Source organism: Vigna radiata, unplaced genomic scaffold, assembly GCF_000741045.1.
Source record: "Vigna radiata var. radiata cultivar VC1973A unplaced genomic scaffold, Vradiata_ver6 scaffold_179, whole genome shotgun sequence".
In the NCBI taxonomy this organism is placed as follows: Eukaryota; Viridiplantae; Streptophyta; class Magnoliopsida; order Fabales; family Fabaceae; genus Vigna; species Vigna radiata.
This window is the reverse complement of record NW_014542553.1, coordinates 709,193-721,030: the sequence shown is the minus strand read 5'-3', so window position 1 is coordinate 721,030 and position 11,838 is coordinate 709,193. Positions and strand designations below refer to the sequence as shown.

At 35.0% G+C, this 11,838-nt stretch overlaps 1 protein-coding gene across 8 annotated transcripts; it reads right to left on the bottom strand.

Moving 5' to 3' along the window:
* Window positions 1–559: 559 nt before the first annotated feature.
* Window positions 560–8,513, bottom strand: LOC106780364 (pentatricopeptide repeat-containing protein At4g31850, chloroplastic). Of its 8 annotated transcripts, none has more exons than XR_002666551.1 (4): window positions 8,272–8,513; window positions 1,980–6,132; window positions 1,077–1,195; window positions 560–961 (listed from the first exon to the last, which is right to left on the bottom strand). XR_002666551.1 is itself a non-coding variant. In XM_014668648.2 (2 exons), the coding sequence occupies exon 2, from the start codon at window positions 5,645–5,647 to the stop codon at window positions 4,214–4,216; it is 1,434 nt and encodes a 477-aa protein (XP_014524134.1). In that variant the 5' UTR covers window positions 5,648–6,132; window positions 8,272–8,513; the 3' UTR covers window positions 560–4,213. The 8 variants fall into 8 exon arrangements, 1 of the variants encoding a protein (XP_014524134.1); XR_002666550.1 differs by having other exon boundaries at window positions 560–1,195; window positions 1,980–3,112; window positions 4,044–6,132; XR_001377254.2 differs by having other exon boundaries at window positions 560–1,195; window positions 1,980–2,975; window positions 4,044–6,132.
* Between the last annotated feature and the right edge of the window lie 3,325 nt (window positions 8,514–11,838).

The following is an 11,838-nucleotide window of genomic DNA, read 5'->3' as shown; positions in this document are numbered from 1 at the left end:
TTATCAACTCAAAGCAGTCCCTACAGAATATATATATTCACCGCTGCCAAATACTTAATGTAATTGATTTTATAATCAAAACCAATCACCACAAGACTAGACCTAAATAAAGCAGTCCCTACAGAATATATATTCACCGCTGCCAAATACTTCATGTAATTGATTTTATAATCAAAACCAATCACCACAAGACTAGACCTAAATAAGTCCATATCATAGGACTTGATCCTAACCCAATGTTGGTTAGGACTAAATATTCCCAAAGTCTTATGGATTAAGTAAGACTAGTCCATGAACCTCCCTTTTTAGCATGAAAACAATATAATAATACACTACAAATTCGAAAATAATACATTTATAATCTAACCTAATTACAAATCTAGAAACTCATCCACTGATACTAGAGTGACGGTACAGAAAAATACATATTAGAGTGACGGTACTTGTACACAATTCTTCAGCTAATATTCCAACTTTTTATCCTATACTATTTTAATCTTCACTTTTTTAATTACTTCATACTATTTTAATCCTAAAAGGAATGCAAGATAAAGAGTGGAAAACGAGTAATAAAAGAACAAATATGTACACAAAAAAATAATAGTGTCAGAGTCAAAAATTTACTGTGAGAAAGGACAAAACATTGGTTGCATAACTTTGTCTAATACCTTCCAATTGCAGTCAAATTGCAAACAACAGACAATACATCAGAATTTATTATTCAAGCAGAGTCATCTGATTGTACTAAATCTCTCCTCATCACTTGGATACCCTTCCATGAGTTGCTCATACACAGTGACAAAGCCAAGGGCGAATACGGCATCTTAGCGATATGATCTCTTGTATCTCATTAAATGTTGCTGAACAAAGAGCTCTTGCAGCACCGTATTGTTGAAATTTGAAATTGGTCGCTTATATTCCTTGAGAAAATTTAACTTTGTCTCAGAAACAGTTGGAGGGTCTGCAGATCAAGTGTGTAAACAACCCATAACCAACTATTGATAACAAGATTCCATTTAATCTTTTATTCCTTTTGCCCATTTGACACTGAATAGTAGAACGACAAAGGAACCTACTTTGGAACCATTTGACACTACATCACATGCTCAGTCGTCAACAGATTTGATTTAGCTTAATCAAATCACCTGATGATAACATTGAAAATGGAATCTACACTCATCTCTGCAAGAAAGAGCTGCAAAGAATTTCAGTTTGACAATCACAAAAAAATCATCACAAAAACAACACGATGGCATCAATCCAGATGATTTCCCAGTCAATTGCACAAAGAGCCACTAGGAATTACATCCACTGGTTACAAAAAAACTACAAAACTAGGTCCAAACCTCATCAGCCACACTTTCAATGGCAACATTATCCTAAAAAAACAAATCCCTCCTTAAAAATCCGCTTCTAAAACCAAATTTAAAAAACAAACTTAAAAATTGACAGCCATACACCTGCAATTAAAAGATAATTTTCAACTCCAAACATTAGAAAAAAAAAACAAAAAATGAAAACAAAAGGTGCTCAAAACCAGTATAAAGTTGTACCCTTTTGTCCTCACTTGGTGGGAAGCCAAACAAATATGTGATTAGAGCTGTTAAAATAGATTACAACTCGTGGACCAACCCAGGCCCACCACATATTCGGGCCGGATTAGATTTGAAAAAAATGTTTTTTTTTTAATGCAAGTCAATTTTCAATCCAGTTCATCCGGATTGAACCCGTGGTAAGTCAAATTGACTCACCAATCCACCTAATTTTATTTTATTAATTTATTATCTTATAAAATCATAAGAAATACTCTCCTCACTCACTAACAAATGAAACTCGTTCATTAGAAACAGCCAACACATTATAACAGTATCATATCAACAACCAAACAGAGTAGCATCTCTGACCATGTTCGTGACAGAATCAAGAATGCATCACATACATACAAGCAAAACGAAACACCCAAGGATAGCTCCTCATACCTGAATTCTTCCTAATTCTACACTTCTCGTTCTCGACTCTCGACACTCCCCTCTCGCAGTCCTTAATAGGCTTCTCTGCCCTGAATGTCACCCTCTCAAAACCCTAAGGTGAACTCTCACCCTCAGATTCCCTCTCCCTAGCTCTCTGCATCACCAAAAATCGACATTCACTCCCCCTTTCGTTTTACTCGAGCATTGAATGCTCTCTCCCTCCCCTATGTCGCATTACTCCTCCCTAGCCCTAGGGTTTGTGTTTTCAAGGATGCAAAAACAAAAACAAAGAGAAGAGAAGAATTGAAGGTTTCTTTGAATTGGTGATGAGACTAGGGTTCGTCGCCACTTCTCGCTTGCTTGTAGGGTTTCTCTTTGAGTTTCTCATCCCAGGCAAACAAAATAAAGCCCAAAAAATCAAGTAAAAGAAAGCTAAATAAAAACACAACACTTTTGGTTCCCCCTGGCTTCGAGTTTGGGACGCCCCAAGCTTCACACCACCAACCACAATGCTACCACTACACCGATTCATTTCTTTTGATTTTTATTAACATTTAATAGATATTTAATTACTACCTAATGGCCTATATAAAAGTAAGACCGTATAAACAAGCACACATTATTTGCACCATAACAACTCCTACTAATTAAACCACAAGGCACTTGTACAAAAGTATAACTCATTTTATTAACAATATATATTCCAACAAATAACTTGTGCATAAAGCTGTATTAATTTTCCGGGTTTTACATTCTTTCCAACTTCAAAAATTTTTGTCCTTGAAAATTGAGTGAACTGCACGCGCCTATTCGTGGTGCACAAAGGAGCGGCGCACGGCGGAGCGTGGAGGAGAATTAGACTCCGGCATCGGTGGGTTGGTCGTCGCGTGACGAGCGCGAGACAAACCAGATCCAGTGGTCACCGGACGGAGCAGTGACGGCAAACGGCGGTGGACGGCGGCAGACGACTATGGACAGCTGCAAACCAAGATGAAAAGCTCCAAACTGCAATTAACAGCTGCAGATAGTGACTAGACAACCGCGGATAGCGACAAAGGGCACCGGGCAGATGCGAACAGCAATGACAATGCTGGTAGACAACACAGGACAGAAACCAGAGCAGTCTGATACCAACTTGAGATCTAAAACAGAAAAATGTATTTCTAAAAGACTTGAAAGACCCTTCTCCTGTTCTGCTATTTATATTGATAAAAAGATGATACAATAGGGAGATGGAAGGTCAAGGAACAGCCCTAGACTGCTAGGTACAATGATTATAGATAACCCAACAGACTACTCCCTCCTTTAGTTCCTCTTACTACACTAACATAAGTAGACTTATTAATTATTCTAACATAGCTAAACAGTTCTTACTATCCTAACTTCATACATTACTAGTCCACATACACCTTAGAACAAGACAATTACCATAACAGTAGAAGATATACATATACACCCTATCAGTTATTTACCAAGCAACTCACTGTGGTGCCCTACACAACCACTGATCAAACTCTAATGTTTCATATTGACCTGCTCAAAACTTCTTAACTGAGTTAATTAAGCTATATGCAACTGATGCAGGGAATGATATTGGGTATGCTATGGCAGAGTTGGAATGACAACTGGAATATGGGTGAACAAAATTCAACTACCGAGATGAACAATTGATAATTCTGAGATGTAACTTGAATCAGAAAGTAGAAAAACAAAACACATCACAAAAACAGGTTGAAGACTAAATTCTGAATCGAAAACAGAATTAAAATGCAAATGCAGAAAAAGGGTATGTATAACAGAAAAGAAGATTAAATGGGTAATTTCTTGAATTAGAGAGACTCAAACACAGTAATGGTCATTGAATCTTCATTCTTGACTGCCAAGTACTTATTTCTGAATTCTTGGAACATGAAGATCATTTTAGACCACTTAAAAATAGTTTTCAATCATAAATTGCAACTAGTACAATGCAATGCTGTGAATGGGTTTTGTAATTCAGATTTATCATAAGGAATTGAAGGCATTGTAAAGAAAACGAAAATGGGTACAAAAAAAACAGTAAAGGATAATTACCAATATTAAGCAAGTATGTAGAGCAAACTGGCAGAATGTAGACTTATCAATGATGAAACCAGCAAAATGGCAGAAGCAAACGTCATTACTGGACCGCTCAGTATGTAGAGCAACTATTAAGCAAACATGACTGGAATTACAGCATCTGGTCATGTAAAATTCAAAATCTTTCATTTTTCAATCACGCTCAAGAACCTTCTTGATAATTCCATAGACAAATCTTTTTCACCTTTCTTCTCGAGATGCGTCCTAACTTTTCTGTATGCTACAAAATTAGGTATAAGACCCCTGTCCATCATCTCAGAAAGAACCTTACTGGCAAGCAGAACATTCCCATTATTCAAATGAAGGGTAGCTAGCAAGCTGTAGTTTGCATTGCTAGAATAGCTAAGCTTATCGGCAGAACCAATCACATACATGTGTGCTTCCTCGTACTTTCCTGATTTAAAATAGGACTTTATTATCGCAGCATGAGTTAAAATACTTGGTTCAATACCCTTCAGAGTCATTTTATCAAGAAGCTTCATAACTAAATCAAACTGATGCCTCTTACAAAATGTGTTAATAAGAATACCAAAGCTATGCTCATTAGTTAAACCATAGTTTTTCTCCATATCTTCAAGCACTTGCCAAGCTTCATCAATTTTACCACTCTTGCATAGACAACTGAGTAGCAAATTATACGTACCTGCACTCATATCACAATCACTTCTCTCCATCTCCTTAACCAAATCTCCTACTCTTTTACAATCACCTCTCTTACACATTATCCTCATTAACACATGATAGTTTTTAACCTTTCTCCCCGCTGTTCTTATCACAAACTCAGCTATCTCAAAAAATCCTGAAAGAGCAAACATTTCTATCAACAACTGAACTCCAAAACTTTGATAAACCCCGCCAACCTCATTGAACACGATCATAATCTTTTTCACACATTTCATTCTAGAAGTCTTGTCCAAACCTAAATCCAGCAAAAACCCAAAAGTCTTTATTCCCAAAAACACCCTTTTAAGGCTAAATCCACGCAAAACAGGAACCATTGCCTCAAAATTCCACAACAACCCACAGTTATTAACAAACAAGCTACCTATATCCGGATCACAACAAATATCAGGATCAGAAACTTTAAGCCAATCAAAGAACTGCAATGCTGACACTCTGTCACTGGCTAATATCTGAAAAACGTCAACAACTGACGTATGAGACAAAGACACGTTCATACTATTCAACTTGGCTACCAAATCATCCCCATCCTCACGAATCAGTGCAATGATTTGAGAAACCTGCTCTGAAGTAGCAAGAGGCCTACTCCAGTAAGGAGTACACGTACGAGTACAAAAATACACGCGAGTATGAAAGTGCAAATTGAGATTGAAGGGTGAGTGCCCATTATCAACATTAGAACAAGGAGTTGAAGAACCCGCAAAAGGGTGATTGGGGAAGCAAAGAGTTGAACACCCAAATGAGATGCGGGGAGGAGAAAGGAGTATAGCTGAACTTGAAGTTGGGGTGTTAGAGAAGAACGAAATGTGAAAAGTAGAATTACAAAATTGAGGAATTGAGACCAACCAGAGATTGTTGCGGATGTTTCTAATAGACATGATATTTTGTTGGTTATGGTAATGCTGGGCAATTGGATTCAAGACTTATAGGTTTTGGTAAAGCCGCTGGGCAATTGGTGTGTGCTTACGTTCTTCAAAACGCGTACTTTGATGGGCTTGATGATTCCATAGTACGAGGATACCCAATCTCACGTAAGAAGTGTAAAGAATATTAAACTTTGCCAAATTCCACAATGAAAATTTGGAATAAACAGGAAGGTTTCTTGTATACAATCCTAACAGAAACACTCTCAATTTCAAAACGGAACTCCACATATGCGAGAATACATCTTAATGAAGCAGACTAATTCATTGCATCCAAAAACAGGGGACATGGGGCATGGGGCAAATTTATAATAGGAGAGGCAGTCACGCATATAAAGATCCAGGCGATGTGGGACTTGGGGCGGAAAACTCAACTCTTGCGTCAAGAAGTAGAAGCGGCCCCACGCACATAATGATACTAGGCTCGTTTAATTCCAAATCTGAAATGAAGCAAAAACAATGAATTGTCAAAAACTAAACTACGGCTTTCTAGAAAGCTGCGCTTGAGTATCCAAATGAGTAGCTCAAATTTTCAAAAACAAAATATGCAGATTACTCATTTACTCATTACATGGAAATAAATAACCTTAAAACTACTATTACCAATCTCTTATTGCGTTTAACTCTGAAAAAGGTATGGCGATGTTGACTGTTATTCTAAATATCGTAATTACAATTTTTTATAAAGTAAATAATTTATACTACACATCTATATACTCAAATCAAAACAAAAAACCTAAAACTGAAGAAATTTTGTGGTAAATAGTAAGTAACAGTTTACACACACAATCACCATCAATCAAGGTGCAACAACATAGCAATGAAGATGATTGTGAAAAATAATAATAAGAGATATAACAAATTACATTAAAAATTACGAAAATAAGAATTGGGAAGTCTATAAGGAGAAGAACGGATGACATGATAGAAAATAGTCATGTAAAGTGTTAAGAAATAGATGTCAAAAGAGAGGTAACTTTTTGTGGAAAAACAAATCTTGATGTTAAAAATTGGTTATTTTAACTCAATATACATATACATATACATATACATACATACATATACATATATATATATATATATATATATATATATATATATGTGTATGTGTGTGTCTAAATAACTCAACGGATGTACAATCTGATTCAAAACCAAACAAACACACGCAATCATATCATTACTGAAATAGCAACAGCCATAACCCAGTCTCATCACATACATATTTCACCAAGCCGATTACAGATTGCACAGCAAGGTTAATAACCCAGACAAGATTGTATCAAGATACTATTCATTCTATCAATTTTGCATTATAGCACACAAGACAATAAACTGCAATACAATACCAACCCGTAAAGTACTCTGACAGAGAATAATAATCCTACCATCAATCATACATTCATTCAATTCAGTTTATCCTATCCAATACAATAATGTTTTAGTAATCAAATTTAAATAGCAGAAAAAAGTACATAAAATAACAAAAAATAGTATAAAAACAGCAGCTTTTTGATATATAAATTTCCTTCAAAACAGCCAGGTTTTGTGCAAAATTTTTAATACAAACAGCAAGTATTTTATATAGATTTTATAACAGCTAACAGCAAGCCTTTTTGAAAGCAAACAGCAAATGATTTAAGTGCAACAACAGCAGCCAAAACAGCACCAGACAGCAAGGAATTAAGTGCAATAACAGCAAAGATTTTTCTCAAAACTCTGCACCTACGGCACTAAACAAAAACTGGACAGCAGAGAAAAAAAATAAAATGGAAAAAAAATACAAGAACAATATACCATTAGTTTCCAGCGCACCTTTTATAACCACAATTCAATGTACACCCTATTTGGTTCCAATATTAAAAAATAACATTAGTTAAGTTCATATAAAAGAAACCAACGTTAGTTTTCTTTTTCAAAAAGTTTCTAGAATTAAAGTTTTGGCCAGCTGCACCGTAATGTCCATTAAGCACAACTTGTTTTATGCACCGCATAGAGAAAAGAACATAAAGATGATAGAACTAAATATTTGGACAGCAATAGAATTATTATCCAGCAAACCACTACCTAAAAAAATAATAAAATATGAATCGATACCCCCCAAGAAAGAATATAAATGCTCAAAGGCTGCACCAACCTACATCAAACGAAACTTCCCTGACTACAAAATACAAGCTTAAATTTTCTCCCATTTTTTTTCGAAACCCATGTTGCATAAAACTTATTTTCAGCGTCAGGTGTTTCTCTAAAAGAACCATGATTCAGCGTTAAAATAAATTGGCAGCACCATGGAACAATTATAAATCACTATAATATATCATGTACCAGCCAAAACAATATCACAGAGCTTAATCCCACCCAAAGCAACTATCACCCAAACTCAATAACAGGATAGTCCATATGACGTCAATTTCTTCCTCAGAAACAGTCAACAACATTAATATGACAGCAACCCAAAACATAGCAACATCACGGACCATATACAAAACAGAATCAACCAGTTCATCAATAAAATTTCAAGTCACTAAGCATTTTCAGATATCAAACAATAAACAATCAAGCACAGGATTAGCCCTCCATACCTTGGCCGATTCTTCCTTTCTTACTTGAGCTATCTTCCTAACGTTCTTTCCCCATTGTGTTCTATCTTTCAATCCTCACTCTGTTTTTCACTCAAGGAATGTAGTGTGTGATTTCATTCCTCCTACCTCCCAATCCTTAAACATAGTATCCAACAACAACTACACTTCTTTTAATTTGGGCCTAGTAATAGTTCTTTCAATTTGGGCCTAGTAACAGTTATTTGGATGTCTCACCCTTCACCTCCAAAGTTTTATCTTGCACCTCCAAGTTTTTTAACTACCCATAATACCCTTCATTAAATTTTTTTATAAAACGAAAAGAACCTTTGACCAGATTCTTTGATCCAGTTTTCTCTTTCTTACAAATTATTTTTTGTATTTCTCCTTATGTTTTGGATTTCAAGTTTGGAAGTCTCTCTTTGCTTTCTCGAGCTTTCTTCCCTCTTCTTCATCTTTCTCCAGATAAATTTATAGACTAACTTCTTCTTCTCGTTTTATAGTTTAACTTTTTATAGTTTTTTTAATAAACTTAAAACTACCTAAAATATTATTTAAATTTTTCATAACAATTTTAAATACCAACTTATTTTTAATAAATTAAAAAAAGTCATAATAAATTAATAATTTATAATTAAATTATAGAATTATAAACTAATACAATAAATTAAACATATATAAATAATCAAATATGTCACGCTCCATTTAATGTTCCACTTTAGTGGAGTACACGTGTCGCATCCCTCCAGTTTTCCCATGTAAGTGGGAGACAAGCCTCGCAACCTATTTAATTCCCTGTCCTCGGTAGACGTGTGGCAGCAGAGGAAATGTGGATTTCCAGATAATGGAAGCTACGTGGCAGGCAGGGAGTGGACCGAGCGTCTATTTTGGTGGTCATATTTAAAGTGAGATTTTGAAATTGGCACCACTTTCTACATGCAACCCTTCTTCTTCCTCAAAACTCAGTTTCCAGAATCCACCATTTCCTCCTCCTTCTCTTTAAACCTTCAAACATTCTCTCTAGAATTCTAACCACTTCTCCTACTCCAATCATATACATCCTTTCAAATTAAATACTCCTGGTGGCAAAAGCTTTCATTTGCACCGATCAGATTTCCATTCTAAACCGGTAAGTATTTCTGACTTTTGAAGCTTCTTTGTATTCTTGCATACACGCACACTTTTCAGTTTGCATGTGTTAGCTAAACTATTCTCTGAACCGTTTTGGTGTGTTTAATTCCATGGGAAATGCTTACCTCCGATCAGACCTTGGACCTTGAAAATCCTAGAAGTAGTTGCTGCCCAGAACTTAGAAGTTTAGCGGGAATTAAAGGTAAGGGAAGCTTATAAGATTTAATTATGATTACTTTGTATGTATGGATGCATGATTTAATGTGGGTATGTTTGATGATTTTAATGGTATGTTGGAATATTGTATGCTGTTGTATGATATGTTTGATATTGGTTAGGTACTTAGGATAAATTCATTAAACTTAGTAAAATTCTGGAATTGTGACCGAAGGTCATTAGGACTGTTCGGTCCTCCCTTAAACCGTTAAGTCTTGACTGAAACCTCTTCTACAGAGAATCAGTTGATGACCGATCAGTCTTGTGATGCTCATATTGATTGTTACCTACTTTGTTTAATCTAGTCCTTTTAATAAGTCAAGGAAGTCTTTCCTCTCAGTTTTAAGATATTGTATGTTTTTAAAACGTTCGGTCATAAACCAAGCGTTCGGTCATACAAGTGTTTGGTCTTAGACTGGCACTTAACTTATAAAGTATCGGTTTCATGTTAATATTATTCATCTAAAGAATGTTCGATCATGTGAAGCACTCGGTCATAGATCTAGTGCTCGGTCTTGTGAGATGTTCAGTCATAAACTAGTATTGCTATGATTTAAGAGTACTCGGTCTTACACCAAGTACTCGGTATTAAAGTGCTCGGTCATAAACTAGCCTTTGGTTATTTTAGTGCTTGGTCTTATACTAGCACTTGATCTTTAAAGTACTCGGTTTATAATATTATTTAATTGGAAAAGTGCTCGGTCTTATACTGACACTTGTTTTCTCCAAAGAGTTTTCGGTCTTGTACTGGTACTCGGTATATTGAAGAGAACTTTGTTGATCTTAAAGACATTCGGTCTGAACTATATAATACATGGTTTCATTAAAGTTTAAATCATTTGTTGAGCATTCGGTCATCTTCATTAATCATTTATAAGTTTTTCTTGGCTTTGGATAGTACTCGGTTCTTCTCAGTGTTAGACCGTTCGGTCACTTACTAAAGTAGTCTTTGATAATCAGTTTCCCCTCAGTGTTAGACCATTCGGTCATTCCCTTAACAGTTTCTATTCTTCTGAATGTGATAGTATGTAATCCTTTAAATTGGTTGAATTTGGTTAAGTAAGAGAATTCCAAGGGAGAAATGTCTCATAATTGGTGATGATTGGTAAAGTATGAACATGGTCAGACTCTGTTGTTGTTTTGTTCCTGATATTCCGTGATGATGCTTTCTCATGTAGAGAAAGGTTATTCATGTGTGGGAATGGCAGGAGGTCTGCGGTCATAAGACCAGATGATCATTGTAGGACTAACCTCGGATGGTAGTTGATGAGTTATGCCAGCTACTACACCACACCAGGTGCTAGAAACGTCGAGCTACATGGTTCATACAGTCCGGACAATGTCTAAGTGGTCGGTTACGATAGTTTGAACGTTCGGTTTATACAGATATGCATGTATGAGGATTTTATGAATGTAATGATGTTTGTACTATTCGGTTTTCATGTTTATATGTATGCTGGAAATGATTAATTAAATTTAAATAAGCTTACCCTTATCTTTCGTGTCATGTCTTTGTTGTCGTTCGGTATTTGTCGTTCGGTCCTTTTTCTTCACTACGATGATCATCTCTTGGATGTGAGCAGAAGGCCTTATTGAAGATTGATTGGAGGATGTCTTACAGACCGATCAGCCTGTAGATAGTGTGCCTGATGATAGTGTAGGACCGTCCGATCCTTAGTTTAAATTTCTTTTTCCTGAAATGTTAGAATATCGTTCGGTTGTTTATATTTTGTAAAACCGTTCGATATAAGATTCTTTTTGATGTACCGTTCGGTCTTGAACTGATGTTATGATCGTTCGGTCTTAGCCTGTAAATTATATTAAACTCTTGTTTATTGTACAGTTTTAACTCAATATGATATTTCATATTTCTTATTCATCTAAGTGCTTATTTCCTCACTGTTCTCCTCTATTATTTGTGTTAACTTCTAGAATAAATTATAACTTTTGTTATATATTTATTGGAATGTTACAAAATATACTTAAAATAACACTAAGATAATAATACTTAAGACTACCTAAAAAATATTTTAAATTTTTCATATCAATTTTAAATAAATTTACCAATTTTTAAAAACAACTATTTTTTTAATAAATTAAATAAATTCATACAAATTATCTAATTAAATATTTAGAAATAATATAATAAAACATTTTAAAATAATCTAATAAACTTTTACATTCAAAATAAACAAACTTTCAAATTTTAAAACAATATAATAT

What these genes read in the sequence shown, in the direction of transcription:
- LOC106780364 (XM_014668648.2), bottom strand. Translation starts at nt 5,647, where the DNA reads ATGTCTATTAGAAACATCCGCAACAATCTCTGGTTGGTCTCAATTCCT.